This window comes from Notechis scutatus, chromosome 4 (assembly GCF_049901735.1).
Source record: "Notechis scutatus isolate UNSWTSFEM ecotype Mainland chromosome 4, rNotScu1.2, whole genome shotgun sequence".
Classification (NCBI taxonomy): Eukaryota; Metazoa; Chordata; class Lepidosauria; order Squamata; family Elapidae; genus Notechis; species Notechis scutatus.
Genome location: NC_142012.1, coordinates 152,737,086 through 152,759,115, shown reverse-complemented (window position 1 = coordinate 152,759,115; position 22,030 = coordinate 152,737,086). Strand labels below are relative to the sequence as shown.

At 39.7% G+C, this 22,030-nt stretch overlaps 1 protein-coding gene across 2 annotated transcripts in view; it reads left to right on the top strand.

Annotated features, from left to right (window-relative positions):
* The window catches only part of PLD1 (phospholipase D1), a 131,807-nt gene that overhangs the window by 26,057 nt on the left and 83,720 nt on the right, over positions 1-22,030 (top strand). For both annotated transcript variants that reach the window (XM_087965319.1, XM_026666465.2), the window contains exon 2: positions 18,937-19,119. In XM_087965319.1, the coding sequence (XP_087821445.1) occupies positions 18,966-19,119 (154 nt within the window). In that variant the 5' untranslated portion in view covers positions 18,937-18,965. The remainder of the gene's footprint in view (positions 1-18,936; positions 19,120-22,030) is intronic.

The window sequence follows — 22,030 nt, the reverse complement described above, 5'->3', positions numbered from 1 at the left end:
AGGACTGAAAGCAGCCTTTTAATTTGTTCCTCCAGATTAACCTTTTGAGTCATCTTTGTAATTATTATCAGTCTTATTTGATTTGAACACATGGTTAGGACCCCATCCAAGTAACAAGCTAGCAACTCAGAATGTTCTCATGAAAAAAAAAATCTAAAGCTATGTATTTTTTAAAAATTCTTTCCAGTTATGTGTTAAGGGTTACGGTCCTTGTGAATGTCTCCTTTTATGAGAAGCACAACTTTTTTAATGGCTGTTTGTTTAACACTGTCAGTATCCAATCCAGGGGTGGGATTCGGTGACTACGTTTTGCGCCACCCCTGATCCAATCTAGTGAAATAGTTTTTTTTCCCTCTTGTTATGGCAAAGAAGGCCTCAAACACTCATCTGGGTTATGAACACTGTGTGTACTTCTTATATATTTTTCTGAAAATGAACAGGATTTATTTTCTAACTGTCATGCTGACCTGTGGTCTGTTCCTTCCACACTTAAAAAAAAAAAAAAACAGATTGAAATTTTCACTCAATTTAGTTTTAAGCCATTCATGCAAAGGGTTTCAGCTCTAGGAATAGCTTTAATGAGATCTTGCCTTAGGCTTCCGTTAGATACACTCATCTCTCTATATTTAAACCAAATATAAAATGTGAGGACCCTGATTACATGCTGTTCAGATGATAGGTTTGGTTGTCAGCATCCCTCCGAAAAGGGAACTGGAGCGGGATGGTTGCTGGAATTGGGTATGTCTACAGAGAACATGATAGCAATATTTTAACATCTGAGGGGTTGCCACAGAGAAGAGGGGGTCAACCAATTTTCCAAAGCACCCGAAGACAGAACAAGAAGAAATGGAGGGAAACTTATCAAGGAGAGAACCAGCCCAGAACAAAGGAGAAATTTCTTGACAGTTAGAACAAATAGCCAGTTGAACAGCTTGTCTCCAGAAATTGTGGGTGCTCCAACACTGGAGGTTTTTAAGAAGAAATTGGACAACCATTTCTCTGAATGATATAGGATTTGGTGCTTGACCAGGTGGTTGGTCAAGAAGTCATCCAAAGATCCTCCCAACTCTGTTATTCTATTATTCTGATAAAAACGGGGGGGGGATAAGTGGGGGACCCTAAGGATTAGCAGCTGAGATGTTTTAAAAAGAACAGAAAAGGTGAAATGAGTTTTACAAAATGTGAAAATGAAGTGTGGATATTGTTGCAATCAGTTACATATTCACGGAAAAGAAACATGGAATTCTCTGGATACCTCTAAGCTAAACAAATCTAACACATCCAGAAATGTCTGGTAACATTATTTCTCTTGATGTGTTTAACTCCTGGTTTGGGATTTTATTTTTTTTTTAGGGAAAATCATTTAATCACATGGGCCACTTTCTGTCACTGCAAGTGCCTAGATTTACCCTTTGTGGCAGAGGTGGTATTCAGCAGGTTCTGACCAGTTCTGGAGAACCGGTAGTGGAAATTTTGAGCAGTTCAGAGAACCAGCAAATACCACCTCTGATTGGAGATTTTACAGTATCCTTCCCCTGCCACACCCACCAAGCCATGCCCCCTGAACCGGTGGTAAAAAAAAAATTGAATCTCAGCAGTGGCTTTGTGGGATGAATTTGGTCACGAGGTTTTTTTAAAAAGAAAACTTTTTTTTTAGCTGAGTTGGAGAAGAAAAGAAGGCTTGTTGTAAATGTGGGTTGTTTGAAGCCTCATCCAAAGACCATCAGCCTGGTCTTACAGAAACAGAACAAATGCGGAACACAGTAGCATGTGCCCTGAAAGGACCTTCCTGCTATTGTTTAAAGTAGAATTACAGGGCACTTCCCAACCCTGTGTAAATCTGGCCCAAAACAATACATTGGTCGGTGTGTCACTGTTTTCAGAAGAAATCTGTAGAGGTCGCGTCTGATGCCTGGCTGTAAGTCAGACCCATGCAGTGCTTCAGATTTTTCCATATTATTCTACAGGAAGTTACAAAATATTTTACTATGCATTTAAGTAACTTATAGAATGTCTATTCTTATAGCTGATATTTTTCTTCAAAGTGGAATCTAACATAGATATTGGACAACAACCCCATACCTTATTGTCAGTCTTGCAAGACAGTCTGGATAAGAAACACAACTCAAAAGTACTAGTTCTAACTTTATTCTAAGGTTACGTGAGCAGACTCTTGCAAATCTGAAAGTATTTTTCTCCTCCTTTTATACCCCAAGAAACTAGGGAGGGTATCTACTGAAAATACTATGCTCCTGCTCCTTCTGTACACTCAACTGCTGTGGTGTGTTTAAAAATTTTTTTCCTACTGGTTCGGAGCTTGCTTCGCGTGCATGCGCAGTGCTCAAACTCCACCCTCTGAATCAAGGTTGGTGAGCTGTGCAGGCAGGCGCGCCTATTGCATGTGCACACCAAATGTGTGAATTGCACATGCACAGGGCTCAGAGAGAGCCCTTCCTTGGTGAGCTGTGCTTTTTTTTTAGCTCAGCTGAGGTGCGACAGCTGAGCTAATAAAAGCAGAATATAGGAGAGGTGAGAGGTAAGAGCAGGGGTGGGTGGGCGTGGCCAGTCAAAATTTTCCCTACTGGTCCAAATGGTATATTTTAAAGTGTAAATGTAATATCCCAGGGTGATGTCTATAGTGAAGTTAGCAATCAGTAAGCTTTCTGCAAATTCTGCCCTTTTGCAGTCTAACCCCTGGATATTTTCTCTTTATTTTTGAGCATAGAAGGAGGTGATAATGGGAAAGGTATCTGAGGTTTACAGCCAGATATTTTGAAGATACAAAGGGATTTTTAAAATTATTTTTCAGTGGTGGAGACAGAGAGAGACAGTTGAAAAGTTTATCAAATTGCTGAAGTTGCGCTTTTTCAAATAATACAAAATTCACGAAGAGGATCGTTGTCCAGTACCTATGGTAGCTTCTATTTTTGAGAAAAATGCCCACAAGTGTTTTAAAAATAGCTGGCAAAGTTGTAATGAATTCTTGCTTTGTTCGCTTCTTCTCTCCTGAACTTTTATCATCTCAAGAACATTTTTTGTTATATATTTGTGGAGATTCTTAGTCATTTGGTTGTTCCAAATGTAGTTTTTCAAAAGCAATAGCAATAGCACTTACACTTATAAATTATTTTTCAGTGCCTTATAGCAGGGGTGGGATTCAGGTTTTTTAACAACCGGTTCTGTGGGCGTGGTTTAGTGGGCATGTGACTGGGTGGGCGTGGTCAACTTGACATCACTCATGTCAAGGGGCACTTCGCCTCGCCTGGCCTCTCATGACAGTGGGGATGCTGCAACGGTCATAAATGTGAAAAATGGTCAGAAGTCACTTTTTTCAGTGCCATTGTAACTTTGAATGGTCAATAAATGAACTGTTGTAAGTCAAGGATTACCTGTACAAAAATACATAAAGCTTCTTTGCTTGCAAAAAGCTGCCCTAAATACCAATCATTAGATTAAAAATATCTGCAAGCCAGAGTTACAAATCAGGCAGGGTGCCAGAGCACCTTGAGGAACAAAAATAGTTAAAATGCAGTGATAACTATCAAGCAGCCATCTCTTGCTCATAAAGTGAAACCCTTTAGCAGAGAGATCATTTCAGCTCTCCAGGAAAATCACACCCAGAAAATGCAATCCTTAGATCCATTTGCACCACTTAAAGATACCAGATGGTCTCATTCTCCTCACAAGATATCCTAAGGAAATCATCCAGATTTAAGGAAAGATCACATGCCCTCCAGAAAGGCAGTAAAAAGAATCAGTGCCAAGCTTGCATCCTGCCTCTTGGAAATATACCCCAAAAAGACAGTGCCATATAGTACTAAAGGAAGACCCCCTCCCCAGATAGAAAAAGAAACCATGAGGCAGGAAAAAAATGAAACACAATACAAATAATTAAATCACAACAGTAGCTGTTGCTTGTTGAAGCTGAATAGGGAAAATTATCCCACCAATAAACACAGGATTAAACATCACCAAGCACAGAATTAACCTTCACCAAAAACCAAAACTCAGAAAGGGTATGTAAAGTCACGTTTGAATGTCAATCTTTCTAGCTAGCCAAGAAGCTTTGCTGAATGTCACTCATCTTGGTTCCCTGTCACTAAAAGCTTTGCTTCATTATTCAATTATTTCTTCAAGGTGCTGATTGTTCAGGAAAGTATTTCTTCCCAACAGCAGTGTAAAAATCTTAAAATAATCCTTCCCCTTTAAGAAAGTCAAGCCCCAGAAGCTCCAGAGACAGGAAGTCTAGGCATACTGGCAAGAATGTAATAAGGGTGGAAAAAAACAAAAGGAGATTACTTCTAACTACCGGTTCTCCGAACTGCTTAGAAAGTTAACAAGGGGTTCTATAGAACCGGAACGGAACTGGTAGAATCCCACCCCTGCCTTATAGCCCTCTCTAAGCAGTTTACAGAGTCAGTATATGGGCCCTCATTTTACCAACTTCAGAAGGATGGAAGGCTGAGTCATCCTTGAGCCAGTGAGAATCAAACTAGCTTGTAGTACTGCATTCTAACCACTGCACCACCACAGCAAAAGGCAATCCATCCAGATGACCCTGAGTGCACAAATAAACCTCCAAGTGATCTCAACAACTCTCAGAAAGAGTGCTAAGGACCAGATGACTGTAAGGAATATAAATGCTTCTATTCTCCACCATTCAGTCAGAACTGAAGATGCTTCTTGGATGAAAAGTGAAACTCCTTCAAGGAAAAACAAAGAAAGTCCAGTTGCCTTTGGGATAATTTTTTTATATAAAGCTTCCAGTCTAGGGGAGATCATGGTTGTTTTGACAAAAAATAAACAAGGCACCCTCAGCCTTCCCATTCTTCAGTTGTGCAGCCTTCAATCCCACAATTCTCAACAGCGGTGAATTCCATTGAGGAATTCTGGGAATCAAAATCCACATATTTGGAGGGCAGCCAGGTAAGGGAGGACTATGCCAACTCCTTTAAGCAGCTAAATTAGAGTTTATTTTGAGTTGATCTTACCTCTGTGACTTTTGTAGACTCATCTATGTAATTTTCTTGGCAACAGCATTAAAGCTGTTTCTTCATCCAAGATGCTTTTTGACTTCTAATCAGGTTAGAAGTTCAAATCATTCTTTCCCTATTGAAATTCTTCAAGGAGGCATTTGCTCCAGAAACAGGGTAAAATATGACTTGAGAAATGTCACTTGCCTTCAGCCTATTCTTATTAGAAAATTCTTAATAGGCTTTCATACGCTTCTTAAAGCTTTGTTCACAGTAACATTGGTTTTCATTGTTTTCAGTGAGATGCTGTGAGTGGTACCAATTAATTAGAAGAACAAGATATAAATTGCTTAATTAATTGAGCAATCAACTCTGGAAATATAAGCATTTGGAGATGGAATGAATTCTGCAGGGCATTCGAAAATGGAATGATACCTTGCAGTTCGTTATCATGTTCAAATGCTGTTGCCATTTGTAATGTGTAATGATTTATTTCTGGTTTAATGGAAGTGGCCTGCAATGCAATGTGTTCTTAAACTGGAATGGACAGGGTAAGGCATTTGAAGGGAACATTAGTTGGGGGAAATGAGAATAGAATAGAATAGGAATAGAATAACTTTATTGTCACTTTGAATGTACACTAATCGGCATACATTAAAATGAAATTTCGTTGCATACAGCTCTCAAAGGGTCACAATCTTCATTACACATGGTTACTACATAACCATGGCAGAATAAATAAATACAAAATTATGCATATACCCACATATATGATACAGGGAAACGACACAGTCTAATTCAGATGTATACATGAACATGGCGAGAAAAATGATTCGATAGGTGATACATGTTTTAATACAATTATTTTAAAAACCAATTTCCTTCTATTTTACAGGAGAATTGTTCTTTCACTAAAACAAGGGATCATGCTGTACACAATAATATTTAGCAAATGATGTCATTTGGATGAATTTATGAGTTGTGTTATTATGCAGATGACAGGAATTCCCACAATGTACTACTCTTTGATTCAATGGATTTTCCTTAATAACAACTTCCCACCCTCCAATTTAACCATTAAAATGAGGATTCACAGTGAAATGTTCTGTGTAGTTGTCCCAGTTGTATATTTGTGTATTTATTTAGTTAATTAGATTTAACTCCTGCCTTTTTCGTAGTACTATAAACTAGCCATTTCTATCAATCTAATCGATAAAACCCAAAATCAGAGTTTCATTTTTTTCCACCTCAAGCACAAAGTTCAGAAGCGGTCTCCCTGTGGAAACAAAGGTACTTATATTATTTTCTTTAATCAAAATAGTCAATTTAGCCATTTCTGCCAACTCCATCAACTTCCACACCCACTCGTCCATAGTGGGAATTGAAGTATCCTTCCATTTTTAAGTAAATTGGATTATTGAAACAGAATGACTGGTTCAAAGTTATCCATGATCTTCCATAACTGAGAATGGACACGTACATACATCATATTCATGCACATATCTATTGTTAAATGACAGTATTTGTAGCTCAGGGTTGAAATGAGGTGTGCTTTGTTCCTCTCTCAGCTTGTTTGTTTTCCTGCAGACGTTTCATTACTCAAACTAGGTAACATCATCAGTGCTAATAAGGAGTGGGGTTTGATCTCACTTTACATTCTAGTGCAGGGGTGTCAAACTTGCAGCCCATGGGCCGGATGCAACACGCGCTGGCCACGCCCACCCCATTTTAGTGAAGGGGAAAAAGTCCTGATGTGTCACATGACGACAATGTGACATCACGAATTTGACACCCTTGTTCTAGTGCAGAGGTCTCCAACCTTGGCAACTTTAAGACTTGTGGACTTCAACTCCCAGAATTCTCCAGCCAGCAGAGCTGGCTGGAGAATTCTGGGAGTTGAAGTCCACAAGTCTTAAAGTTGCCAAGGTTGGAGACCTCTGTTCTAGTGGATTGCCCTGTCAGTGTTGCTGGGGGTAATCTTAGAGATCCTTTGGTTGGGCTGTTTACTGTTGGCTTGTTCGACAATTTCTTGATTGAGGTATTACAGTATTTAGTCATTTATTATTGGTCTGATGTTAATCTTGGTGTTAATCTATGCATAGACCGGTAATGTTACCGGTAATGCTGTTCTGAAAGTGGCTGGCTGGTGCCCTGAATACAAGAGTTCAGGTTGCAAACATTATGTTGCAAATTCCATTTGTAATTCTTTTTTCCTACTTCACTGGATTAAAGATCAGATCATGTTGTAATTCTAGTGCCAGCCTGGCATTTATCTCAGAGCGCATTCCTTCCCCAAGTGGGGTGCTGCTACCCAGGTGAACACCTGCATTGTTTGCACAAAGTCCATAAAACCTTTTCCTATCATGCTTTTAATTATTTATCACAAAATTCTAGTTAAGCTATTCATTATCAGCAGGCAGTGAAGGTGGAAATGAGAACCACCTTCTTACTCAGCTGTATCATCCTCTGCTAGGCACAGACAAGTTTTGCTTCTCTGATTAATAAGGATTGTCCATGAATTAGTAAGCTATTAAGTCATTGTTTAATATACCTGTTCAATGCCTGTTTCCAATGGAATGGCTTGCAAAATGATATAAAAACATTGCTGTCCTATCCTGCTTTGATATGTTTAAGTAAGGCTTAAATACAGGTAGTCAAAAGTCATTCTTTTCAGTCTTCTTGTCACTTTGAATGGTCACTAAATGAACTGTTGTAAGTTGAGGACTACCTGTATTGTTATGTGCTACACAGTCTGCCTCAGCATCCTTGGGGTAAAAGAACAGAGATTCCTTTTCTGACTTTGGTCCTTTCCCACTGAGTTCAGCATCCATTTTTTGTCTGTCAAGCAGAGCCACAGCTTGTCTCTGATGTGAAAATAAAGAAGTATCAGTTCATTTCCTTTTAATTATTTCCATATATCCCCAAAAGCCACAGTTGAATGCATTCAGTTGTAATGCTATTTGGATTTTTTTTAAACTTGTATTACTTCTATCTATCATGGGAAACACCAACGGTCTTGATAAATTATTCTTTCAGAGTAAAAAGAAGGAAAATTCTCAATAATGTGGCTGTACATTTCCAGGCTGCGTGACAATGCGAAGTAATAAAATGGCATGAATCAGAGACAGCAAACAAACAAAAGAAGCAAACATAATTGCTGTCTGTTTCTTTTTCTCATTTTTCATCGAAAAGGTTAGAGTCTTAAAACAATCTTCTGAATGGTTTGGGATCATTATAAATATCATGTTATACTTCAGAGATGGTATTCTGCCAGTTCTGACAGGTTCTGGAGAACTGGTAGCGAAAATGTTGAGTAGTTTGGAGAACCAGTAAATACCACCTCTGACTGGCCCCACCCCCATCTATTCTCTGCCTCCCGAGTCCCAGCTGATTGGTAGGGTCTTCTTTTGTTGCCCTGCATAGGAGAACAGAGCTGGAAAGCAGGTTAGTTGGCTTTGGAGGGAATGGGGATTTTACAGTTACCTGGAGTGGTTGGAAATGGGGATTTTACAGTATCCTTCCCCTGCCATGTCCACCAAGCCAAACCCACAGAACTGGTAGTAAAAAAAAAAAAATTGAATACCACTACTAGTTATACATCCATTTTAATTGTACTTCCATGTTATACTTCCATTTTAATCTTACTGCTAAAACAAACACCAATAAGAACTCTGAATTCAGCTGAAGCACAAAATAAGAAAAAAGACTGAAATGTGTAGATTGACACTTCTCAAAGAATGCTCACTGGCCATGGACAAGGTTTTGGTAGCCAACAAGGACACTGGTTTTGGGGGGAGGCCAGGAGTTGCAAATGGGTCCAGGGGTGTCAAACTTGCGGCATCATTGCAGCATCACATGACGTATCAGGACTTTTTCCCCCTTCGCTAAGGTGGGCGGGGGCATGGCTAGTATGAGACATATCCGGCCTGCGGGCCAGGATTTTGACAGCCCTGGAATAGTGTATCTACATACATGGCTAGGAATGTGCATCACATGATGTTTTAGACTTCTCTTGGTCTTACCCAAGTTTTCTTTCCTCACAGACCCTTAGACTGTCTCCCTATTAGAGTCAGAGCCCTATTAAAGCTCTTGGTACTAGTGATGGCTTCACTCCCTGTCCCACCACCTGGCTTGCCGTGCTCCTGTTTCTATTCCATTTATAGGCTTTTTTCCATACCCATTTCACAGGTTTTCCATCTCATTTTCTCCCAAAGGTGCTTTTTCAGGAGGCAATTGGACTTCCTTGTTTTTTTCTTTTGAAGATGTTTTGCTTTTCATCCAAGAAGCTTCTTCTTCTTCAAAAACAAAACCAAAAACAAGAAAGTCCAGGTGCCTCCTGAAAAAGCACCTTTCAGACAACCATGACCTGGATAACTGAGAATCTCTACAGATTTTTAGCTATACAATTTGGGTTGAACACCCTTTGAATTGTATAGGAGTAGGAATGGATTTTCAGAGGAAAAATTGCAGACTACAGGAACCATTTGCACTACTCAGGTGACCCTAAGGGGACAGATAAACCTCCAAGTGCTTCAACAACCCTCTAAAAGGATGCAAATGACCAGCTGTCTTCAAGGAATATAAATCCTTCCATTCCCCACCACCCAGTCAGACCTGAAGAAGCTTCTTGGATGAGCAGCGAAATATCTTCAAAGAAAAAAACAAACTCCAGATGCCTCCTGAAAAAGCACCTTTGGGACAACCATGACCTGGATGACTGAGAATCTTTACAGACATCTCATTTTCTGCATTTCAAAAACTGGTCCTGGTTATGAAATTCTACTTCCCCATCTCTGCTTCGCAGGTCCATAAATTTTTGGATAGGTTCTAGAAAATTTTGAAAGCATACATATTTTATAAAATAAACTGATTTATAGGAGAATTTAGATAGAAGTTAAAGTTGAATAGTAGGGCTAATTTATTGTAAAATCAGACAGTAGGGGTATCATGTTTATAGATTCAGGATCTTAGTGTCACATCATAACTATTCATATTGTATCTGATGTATATTGCTTTTATATAATTTAACTGTTGTTAATTTTTACTTAGTTTTGTTTGGACTTTTCCATGGGGCCCATTAGGCAAGCAAATCCCATTTTTCTTTTATTGCTTGTTTACTTGAAAGTGTTATAATCTTGAAGACCAGGATGGATGATCCTTGGCCAAAAATTTCATGTGCTCCTTTTTTATTTCCCCTCACCCATCCTTCAAGTATGGGTATTAAAACAACAAGAACACAACTAAAACAACTGTTTTCTTACTACTTTGCTCAACAATGATGTAATAGAATTTCTAAAGCTGAGTTCACTTGGTTTAAAAAAAATGAAGAAAAAGTTCCTAAACTTGCTCCTATAACCCATTCTAGAAGAGGGTGAGTGGGATAATCTAAAACCCCCACTACAAACTGTTGTTCCTTCCAGTGATGAGTGTAATCATTAGTCTTCACAATGTTCTCCACTTCTGTTATAACCGATACAGAAAGTCCCACTTCCATTGTCACATAGTGCCCTGTTTATTTATTGTTTCATCAATAAATAAAATAACATGAATAAAAGATGCCCTCACTAGGATTTCTTCACCATGGTCACTCACTTTCTATGCCCTTTAGAAGCAATAGAACAAGTTGTTCCTGTACGTGCAGCCATGGCAAACTTTTATGGCTGATACTCCAGGATGGGATTCCACCGGTATAACAACCGGTTCATGCTCCTCATTTTAAAAAGGCAAGCTCATACTTACCTTCAATTGTAGCCTCTGTGAAGAAAACAGCTGAGGCGCAGCAAACCACTCTGCCACCCGAATCAGCTGTGCTCTAAACTAAGGCATAAAGCACAGGAAAGAGCAGGGGCTGGCGGGAGGGACCACTTCCCCATCGCAGTGAACCGGTTTGGACCGAGCTGAACATAGGAACAAGGGGTTCGCCCAAACCAGTCCAAACCAGTAGAATCCCATCCCTACTGATACTCCAAGATTTTTTTAAATTGCCCAGAGTCACTTAAATCAGAGCTTCCCAACCTCTGGTCCATGGACCGGTTCTGGTCTGTGGCATGCCAGAAATTGGACCATGCAAACAAGTGAAGCCCCAGCTACAGGATGCAGGCAGCGTGTGAAGCCATACCCCCTCCAGTCTGTGGAAAAAACCTCTCTCCACAGAACTGGTCCCTGGTGCCCAAAAGGTTGGGAGTCACTAATTTAGATAGTGAGATGGGTGAACCGTAAAATGGATGGATGGATAAGAGAGAGAGAGAGAGGGAGAGGGAGAGAGGGAGGGAGGGAAGGAGAGAGATAAGCAAGGTATCTTAAAAGCTAATGATGACCAGTTCTATGTGCCTTTGAATGACAAATCCCTTGAAGGGGATTTCCTGACTTAGACAGAATGGCTAAAAAGGTTAAAGGGAAAAGAATTTCTCTTTCTGACATGTTGTCTCATGATTTAATATAAGTATGTGATGCAAGTATTGATTGAAAGTTATGACTCTGGAAGGATCACGAGGTTTCTTTGTGACTTCTATGTTACTCATTAAATAAAGAAAAAGGAAAACCAGGAAAGGAAATCATAAAAGCATGAACTGTAACAAAAGTTTGCAGCAGTGAAGGCTTCTGTTCAGAGCTCCAGCTAGCCATATAGTCAAAAATAAGTTTTGGGCAAACATCAAAACAAACACGTAGAATGTAAAAAGTTGAAGGGAGCTTGAATATCGCAGTCCAACCATCTGTCCAATGCAGGAATCCAATACTACAGCTTTCCTGACAGATGGTTATTCAGCTTCTTTAAAAAAAAAAAACTAGTTCAAAAAGAAGAATCTACCAACTCTGGAGGCAATCTGTTCCTATGTTGAGCAGTTCTTATTTTTAGGAAACAAAACCTGATGTTTGATCAACACTTCTGATGTCCAGTGAAGATCTACCCCCTTGTAACTTAAATCCATCGTTTCCTGAAAAATTCTACCTCTTTGTCTACATCAGGGGTCAGCAACCTTAAACACTCAAAGAGCCACAAAGGTCCTAACCAGAAGCCCCGCATTCAATTCTGGAGCCAACCGGAAGTCTGGTTTCCCCACCATAGTCTTCTCCTAGCGCGCCATTCTTTTTCCTCTACCTGCCCTAACTGAAAGCTCTATCAATTGTGGAGCCAATCGGCGACAGGGAGTCACAGTAGAGGGATGAAAGAGCCATATGTGGCTTCAGAGCCATGGATTGCTGACCCTGATCTACATGATGGCCCTACGGATACTTGAAGACAGCTCTCGTGGCTCTTCTCCAAGTTAAAGATACCAAAGGTGGGAGTTGTTTTCCAGTTTAATAAGATACCTAGTAGCTAACTCAAAAAGAATCAACGAATGCAGTCTGCCTCCTCTTCCCCAAAGAATCCAGAGTTCTTCCCTCTCCATTAAAATATGTGAGAACCACAGAAGGATGATTTTAGACCACCCTCAGCCATGGAAGCTAACTGAACAACTGAACAACTTCTTTCAGACCATCTTAGGAACAACCCCAGAGCTCTCTATCCAGAAGAATGCAGTGCAATAAACTGCCCAGAACCCTCAAACTCCCATGACCCTGATTTCTTTTGGGAAGAGGAGACAGAGAACATCTTGAGCCACGGTGGCGCAGTGGTTAGAGTGCAGTAGTGCAGGCTACTTCTGCTGACTGCCGGCTGCCTGCAATTTGGCAGTTCAAATCCCACCAGGCTCAAGGTTGACTCAGCCTTCCATCCTTCTGGGGTGGGTAAAATGAGGGCCCAGATTGTTGGGGGCAATATGCTGATTCTGTAAACCGCTTAGAGAGGGCTGTAAAGCACTATAAAGTGGTATATAATCTGCTATTGCTATCTGTTGGTTCTTTTGAAATTAACTACAATACTAGCCATCTTATTAAACATATTCTTAAAGAATAGTTGCAGAACTGGGCATGGCTGATCTGGTGAAAAAGAGGACCAGAGGTGACATGATACCAGTGGGACATGATACTATTTGGGGCGCTGTCACAGAGAGGAGGGGGACAGCCTATTTTCCAAAGCACCTGAAGGCCAAACAAGGAACGATGGCTGGAAACTGGATGGATCAAGGAGAGATTCAGCCTAGAAACAAGGATAAATGTTCTGACAGTGAGAACAATCAATCAATGGAACAGCTCGCCTTCAGAGGTTGTGTGTGCTCCATCACTGGAGGCTTTCAAGAAGAGACTGGACAGCCACTTGTCAGAACTGGGATAGGGTCTCCTGCTTGAGCCAAGGGTTGAACTTCAGTAGATTACCTCCATGGTCCCTTCCAACGCTGTTATTCTGCTACTCTATTAAACTGGAAAATAACTCTCACCTTTGGTATTTTTAACTTGTATCTGTAGGGCTGAGATCGAGGAAGATACATAAAACCCATAAAAGTAAGAAATGATTTTTTAAAGAAAAAAATGTTATATGTATCTCATTTGAGATCACTGGAATTCTCTGTCATTACTTCAACCCTCTTCTTATTAATTTATTCTAATCAAAACTTGTGATTAGCCACTCCCAGTTCAGGCTGTTCCTACAAGCCAACACTTCCAATTCTCTCCTATAATGTTTTGTCTCATTTAGGTTTTGTATCTATTTTCTCATACTTATCTAGTACCAGGATGGAGTTATTTTGGCTGCAAAAATACAGACAATAAATGAGCGAGTTTACAATTTAGCATACAGAATTAAATATTTAAATGTTTGCTTTGAATGCATTTTTTCTTCTTCTCATTTTTTTAGAGAGGAAATCACTACTGTCAGTAATTAGTGTATTTGTTGGCATGCTTGTATATTTTTGTTTTCTTGGAAATACTAAGAATTGGCTTGCAATAAGACAATTTAACAAAAGTGGATGTCCCATCATTAGTTTGTCTATAATCCCAAGAAAGCTTTTCAGGACCACATACAATCAAAGAATCTCCCTAATTTCCAAGAAATGATATGCATAAATAAATAAATATAAAATATCCTGGATACCCAATGCAGTATCTATGGACACAATTACTGCAGGCCATAGAGCCCCAAGGTGTGTAGGATTCAAAGGCATAATCTGCTTTAGAGTATGGGGATAATGTATGATTATGGCATCTGTCAGCAACTCTTTAATCCAGCTATGTCTTTTCACAAGATCCCACAGCAACCTCAAACTAGGTTGGCCTAAGGAATTGAGGCAGGCTCTATGTTTGATCCCTGCTTCAACATTCAAAGTGTAATAGAAAGCACTGGTATTTGTGCTACTTTTTTTTTTTTTTGCTCACCATAGCTGCAAATGTAGGAGGCAAGTAACTCATAACATTCCCAGGCTGGACTGAGAAAGAAAATTTCCTTGAAACTCTGGAGTGCTTGTTGCCAGTCAGTATTGAACATACAGGTGCAGCTGAACCAACAGCTTGGCAGTGTAAGGCAGTTTCCTTTGTTCCTATAAATAGGGTTGTCGTATCTGAGCTACAAAACCCCAGACGACCAGTAGATAGCAGCAAAGAGACAGAGCTTCTGTATCCTTTTGCTGCCATCAAAACATAACCTAAATTTGCAATTGTGGCGAATATCTGTAGCTCAGGTGTAGGATGAGGGTGAAGGTTCATTCTCTGAGCTTATGAATTGGTTTCTGAAAAATTTCATTATCAGACCAGGTAACATTTTCAGCAGAGTTTAGGCAACTCCTAAAACTTGCTGAAGATGTTACCTATCCTGGTAAGAAAACATTAAGAAACTAACCCACAAGCTTGGAGAACGAACCTTCACCCTCATCATCTAAATTTCTGTAGCCAGATATAGTGGCTAAATAGAAGACAATATCTGTAGTTCAGGATTGAACGATGTGGAGTCCTTGGTGCTCTTTGTGCTTGGTTGTTTACTTGAATATATTTCATTACCCAACTGGGTAACATTACCATCATTCTGCTGGTGAATGTAGGGTTTGTTCCCTAGTTATATACTGTAATTTATCATGCCAGTATTGGTGGGGTGTGGTTTTCTCCTGGGTAATTTCTTGATTGGGGTATTGTTTTCTGCTGGATTGTTTGCTTGGTATTAATACCTGCTCATCTGGGTGTTGGCTTCCAGAAAGGATCTTTTCTAATCTTTATGTTTCCTGCCTAGCTTTGAACGGTGTCTAAATAAGCTTATGGCTGATTTGTCTGAATGCCAAGTTTCTAAGAATTCCCTAGAATTTTTGGATTTAGCTTGGTCTGGGATGCTCACAGTTTCCTAATTGAAACTATAGTTTTGTCCATGTGTTGTGTTGTGAGATTAAAGAATTTTCATCATGTCTTCTGACTGCTAGTTGATATTCACGGGTGCGCTCTGCTAGTTCTCTGCCAATCTGTCATACATAGTAACAGTTACAGTCCTTAACCATATGCTGTACATGATTCTTGCTTTTTCTCTTTGGGCTACTCGGTTACCAAATATACAGATATAGTGGCTATATGGTAATAAAGTTGAATAATCAAGTCATTCCTTGGCTCTTGCTACCAACTCTGTGTTCCTTTTCAACATTTATCTTTGCAAACAGGTGGATTGAACAGGGTAACATGTAGGTCATTTAAAGGAAGATGAGGGCTTAATGCTTGATTTCCCGTTGCTTTGTCTGATCTGCCTTCTGAACAATGAACAAAATGGATGATGGCATATTCTGCTAATTGTAACTATTGTTCCAGTGCAAAACAAAACAAAACACACCACCCACAAACAAGAAAAACCAGTAACTCATCTCTTTGTCTTAAGGGGAAATGACCCAGAAGACAAAAGGGGAAAAATTTTAACTTTGTACAAGAAGAACTGGAATTGCAACTCTCTGTTTCTATTAGACCCTTTCTGAAGCATGCACCTTGATTGATCTTTTTGTCGTGTGGTCGTTTTTCGCTTTTGAACACACCTAAGCTTGGCACTGGTTGCAAAGAGTGTGCGCACATATCCTGTCTTGTTTTGGAGCAGTGTCCCTTTAAAAGATTCAGGTATAGCGGCAACCTTGTTGCTGCTGAATATTTTAAAGGAAGAGAACATGAAAATTGCTTCCTTAATTAAATATGTATGCCAATTCCAGGCTTTTACATTTAAGATGGCTGGAATCAGCTTGCCAGGAACAAAGAGATAATGGGACAGAGAGGTAATTCATTTAAAAAATTAATCAGTATATGGACAGGTTAGTGGATATATGTCAGACCTAGCCCAAGAACAAAGTAAAATTAAGAAAAAAAACATTTTCTTATCGAGAAATACAAACGTATTTGTGGCTGTTGAATTTTTCCTGTTCTTGCTTGAAAGAATCCTATATCTTGGGCATCTTCATCATTTCAAATACAATCAGCATTAAACTGAGCGCATAATAATTCTCATTTATACATAGTGCAGATTGTCCTTGAGTTACAACAGTTCATTTAGTGACTGTTCAAAGTTTATGGCGGCACTGAAAAAAGTTAGTTACAACTGTTTTTCACAGTTACAACCTTTGCAGTATTCCCCTGATCATGTGATCAAAATTCAGGTGCCTGCCAACTGGTTCATACTTGTGACCGTTGCTGTGTCCCAAGGTCATGCGATCCCCTTTTCAAGCCTTCTGACCAGCAAATTCCACAGGGAAGCTTAAGATTCACTTAACAACTGAGTTACCAACTTATCGACTGAAGTGGCAAGAAAGATCATAAAATGGGGCAAAACTCACTTAACAAATGTCTCACTTAACAACAGAGATTTGGGGGCTCAACTGTGGTCATAAGTCACGGAGTACCTGTACATGATCAAAGCTAATGCAATCCTAAGTTGCATTAACAGAGGGATACAATCGAGATCAAGTGAGGTACTAATACCACTCTATAAAGCCTTAGTAAGACCACACCTAGAGTACTGCATCCAGTTTTGGTCACCACATTATAAAAAAGATGTTGAGGCTCTAGAAAAAGAACAGAGAAGAGCAACCAGGATGATTAGGAGACTGGAGGCTAAAACATACAACAAATGGTTGCAGGAACTGGGCTTGGCTAGACTAGTAAAGAGAAGGACCAGGGAAGACATGATAGCAGTCTTCCAATATTTGAGGGGCTGCCACAGGGAGGAAGGGGTCAAGCTATTTTCTAAAGCTCCTGTAGGCCAGACAAGGAATAATGGATGGAAACTGAACAAGGAGAGATTTAACCTGGAAACAAGGAGAAACTTTCTGACAGTGAGAACAATCAACCAATGGAACACCTTGCCCTCGGAAGTTATGGGAGTGCCATCAGTTGAGTCTTTCAAGAAGAGATTGGACTGTCATTTGTCAGAAATGGTGTAGGGTCTCCCGCTTGGGCGGGGGTTGGACTAGATGACCTGTAAGGTCCCTTCCAACTCTGATTAGCTGTTATCTGTTAAAACATCGGAAATCTAGCATGTACAATCAGTGGCATCTCATTACACATAGCCTTCCTTCTTGAACTTTTGCTTAACTGGCTATGGGATTCTGAGAGTTGAAGTCCACCCATCTTTAAGTCGCCAAGATTGATAAATGCTGGACCATGCCATTTGCTTCTGCACACCATCAGAGAGATGAAATACTGAACTTGAGTTCTGAGACTTTTTCTCAATGGGCATGTCAAATGTACAAATCTGATTGGCCAGAATTAGACAAAGGAGATAGCTTAAGCAACACCATGCTGTATACAAGGCACCTTGTACGGATTTTTTTTAGTTTTTAATTTTGGAATTCTCTGGACCGTTCACATGTTGTGTGATACTTTGTTTATATTTAATCAATAAAAATAGTATTTATCCCATGAATCCTCATGGAATTGAATCACATGCAGCTCCAAGGACTGATCAAGTTGTTTGGCCCTTGCTAAGTTTGTATCGTAGTGATGTCTGTTACATGTTCAGTGATGTACATATTGAAAGAGAACCAAGCAGTGGGTTCTCGGAGACAGTCTTCCTTGATGGGAAAAATTAGCAAGCATGCTCTGGGATTTTCCATTAATGTTCCATTTGTATCACCTTTCTCAAGAAGGAAAATAAACATTTTACTAGTCTTGTATCTATCTCTCATATGAGCAGTGTAGTGGTCTAGTGGTGAAGATGCTCACTGTCAGGGTTCTGATGGATGGCCTAATTAATTCATGAGCCTTGAGCCAAGTTTCAAAAGAAATCCAATTATTTGTTAGAAGCCTCCTGCCTATGGCAACTTGAGATCAGGACAGGAATGCTTTACGAGTTGACACTCACCTCCCATTTGAAAGATTGAGAGTTCAATCCTAGGTAGCGACAAATGTACTAGGGCACAAAGAAAAAAATATTTGCTGCAAACTCGTCAGGAAGGACATCTGGCTGAGCTTCATTCAGTCACCCCAACTCTACTACAGGGTTGTAAAAACAGAGGTATCTATCTCTCATACATTGCTTACCTCAGGGGTGTCAAACTCGATTTCATTGAGGGCCACATCAGGGTTGTGTTTGACTTGGGGGAGGGCATGGAGGTGTGGCCAGGAGACCAGTTCGATTTAACTCATGTCAGGGGCACGTGTGGTGGCCCGAGCACTCTACCAGAGAAAATGGGCTTTTGAACTTTGTTTTCAGTTGCAACGGCCTCTACTAGCGAAAACAGATTCCAGGGCTCCACAAGCTCCATTTTCGCTGGCAGAAACACCGCAGGCTAGCCCTTTGCTGTTTCCAGGGTGGCCCTGTGGGCCAGATCTAAGCACCCCTTGGGCCAGATCCGTCCTCTGGGCCTTGAGTTTGACACCCCTGGCTTACCTGAAGGCATAGAATAATTCTTTTGATACAACAGTGGCAACAGTAACTTGGCTGTTCATCCGTTCTTTAGACAAACTTTGACTCTTCAGTTACTCCATCCCATATGAGCTCTTTTTATCATGCAACATAGAAAGAAAAACAGTTTAATTTCTTGGCCAAGCGGTCATGCAGATAAACCTTTGGTGCATCAACAAACTCCAATTCCAACCACCACAGTAATGCATTTTCCTTGCTCCTTCTCTCAAACAGCCCCTTGTGCACAAGGGTAAACCTTTAAGATGTCTCTCACCAATGGAAAGCAAGTGAGCACTTCAGCACTGAGGAAAATCGCTGCCGACATGACTAACATAATTGAAAGTCTGGACTCGAGGGAGCTGCATTTTGAAGGGGACGAATTGGATAATGATGTGGTGCATGATCCAAGAGCTCCTGGTAAGTCAATAGCACAAGCCTATAAAATGCATCTTTGAAACCCGAGTGTTCTGGTTAAAAAGAAGGTTGATAGTTCTTACTGAATTAGGGGAAATAGAAATCAAATGTGATTGATTTCTGAAAACTGAATACAGGAGTTTTGAGTGGAGCTTTGATGCTCTCTGTGAAGTCTTCAGCATCTATCCTGCCTGATATTTCTCTGTTTCCTGTACTACTGTAACTAACAACTAACCTACTTCTTTTACCTAAAAACCAAAAGTCTATATTGAATAACTCCAAAAGCTGGTTTCTTTTAAAAGAGGGAGACACAATTTTTAAGGTGACAAAATTTCCCAAATACCCAACAGATGACATAAGGTCTTCTGGTCAACAGAAAGGAAAAGTTTGAAAATTTGGACCCAGTTTTTTTTTTCTCCTCAAACTTTTCAGGGATTTTTGGTAACTGGGTCAAAGAGAGGAATTGGGGGGAGGGGGTTATGTCCAAAAGATTTGCAACCCCATTCCTTCCCTTATTTTCTAGTTTAAATATGCGACTGTGAAAATTTAGCCCTCTTGACACTGGATTTCAGACATGACATCTTGCACTACTTTGGGAACCAAAAAGGAAGTGCTGGGCAGCGCATGGCTTGTGGGTTGATCTATTCCTGTTTTTAGAAGTTTTGGAGTAAAGTTGCACAAAGTTCATGAGAAAGCAAACAACTATACTGCTAAATCCACATTCTATAAAATTTATTTGATGGTGTTTCATTTTAATTGTTAAACCTGTATTGCTTTGTTGTGTGTGTGTGAGAGAGCGGGGAGAAAGAGGAGGGGGGGAATTGTTATCAGAAAATGGAACCAAACATTTTTAATTATGAGAAAGATTCAGTATGGAATCTGAAATGGTACCATCTATTCTCTTAATTCAGTGTTTGTCAGTCTTATCCATTTTAAGATGTGTAGATTTCAACTCTAAGAATTCCCCAGTCCATACATCTTAAAATTGAAAAAACAAAACATTGGTAATATTACACTAATAACTAGACCATACAAAACATTTGCTAGACCACAAGTCGAATACAGCTCATCAGTCTGGAACCCACATTACGTATCTGATATTAGCACAGTTGAGAAAGTCCAGAAATATTTCACAAGAAGAGTTCTCCACTCCTCTACTCGTTGTAGAATATCTTATGCCATCAGACTTGAAATTCTAGACCTAGAAAACCTTGAATTACTCCATCTTCGGTCCGATATAAGTATGGTATATAAAATCATACATTGCAATGACTTACCTGTCAATGAATACTTCAGCTTCAACCATAACAACACAAGAGCACACAATAGATACAAACTCAAGGTTAACCGCACCAAACTTGATTGCAGGAAATACGACTTCAGCAACAGAGTGGTCAATGTCTGGAATACTCTACCTGACTCTGTGGTTTTTCCCCCAAACCCCAAAAACGTTAACCTTAGACTGTCTACTATTGACCTCACCCCTTTCCTAAGAGATCTGTAGGGGGCGTGCATAAGCACACCAATGTGCCTACCATCCCTGTCCTATTGTTTCTTTTTTTTTTTCTTATATGTATCCATGTATTCATAACTATGTTTTACTTATACCTATTATCTTGTAAGCAATTGACAAATAAATAAAAAATAAATCAATAAAGTAATGGCACAGAACCATAACTAGAGTTGAGAGACACTTGGAATTTTCTAATCTGCTCTGAGCTTTCTCTTCAAAGAGGTTTGCTAACAACTGCAATAAATTAAGACTACCAGATACAGGTTGCAAAAAAAAAACACATGACCATTAGGTGGAAGGAAAGAGATATAGAAAACCCCAGGCCTTTGCCATTATTTAGGGCGTGCATAAGCGCACCAACGTGCCTATCGTCCCTGTCCTATTGTTTCTCTTATTCTTCTTTTATTTTTCTTATATGTACCCATTTCATGTATTAAATAAATATAAATATTTAGCAATTACTGTGTTGGGATTGCTGTGGCTTAGATTGGTAGTGCTAGATAAATTACACAATGATAGATAAACATCAGCTAGTTGAGGAGGAGAATTTTTTTCATCCAGCATCTGCTTGCATATGCTTAAATGTAGTGTTCCCACTTCTATCTAGATGAAGTTATTCATGTCCAAAGGCCATGTTGAAACCGGTGCAATAACTTAAGTACTGTTGTTTTGAGTGGCCTGGTTCATTCAGTGTGCTGTGCTGTAATGTGATGTGTTTCACTTAGAGCTTAGAGGCACCCAATCAACTGTGTGGTTTAGTGTAATATTTATTTATTTATTGAATTTATATTGCCACATATTCGCCCATGGTGACTCGAGGTGGCTTACAGAATGTAGAATCATATTTTTTTTTTAAAAAAGCAATAAAAACTAACAAAAAGAATCAAATAAACTAATAAAGTATAATAGAACAAAATCTGAAAAAATATGCAAACCATATGGTAATTAACAGCAAATATCATTTTTTAAAGGCTTCTTTGTTTATACAAATTATATGTGGGCTGTCTTGGAGGCTACTAACATTGTGGAGGCTACTAGCATTGAGTCTCTGATTATCAGAGGTGGGTGGGACACATAATCAGAATGGGCAAACACAGAATGCCTTGCTCTACTGTTGAACTGGAATCTGGGAAGAGACCTTGAGGTCAACAACGCAAGTGCTACAAAAATGCTATGAAAGAAATACTTTACCATTGTGACATCCAGCCAAGGGAAATACAAACTACAGATGTTGACAGAATCTGCTGATGAGCCCTGTGCTATGAAGTTTCCACCAGAAAACCATGAGTGACATCACCCACAGCTACTACAACATTGGACTTCTATGGCCCTGGTTGTGGGTGATGTCTCCTATAGTTTTCTATCAGTTTCGGTAGCACTTTCTTCAAAACTGATGGAGGC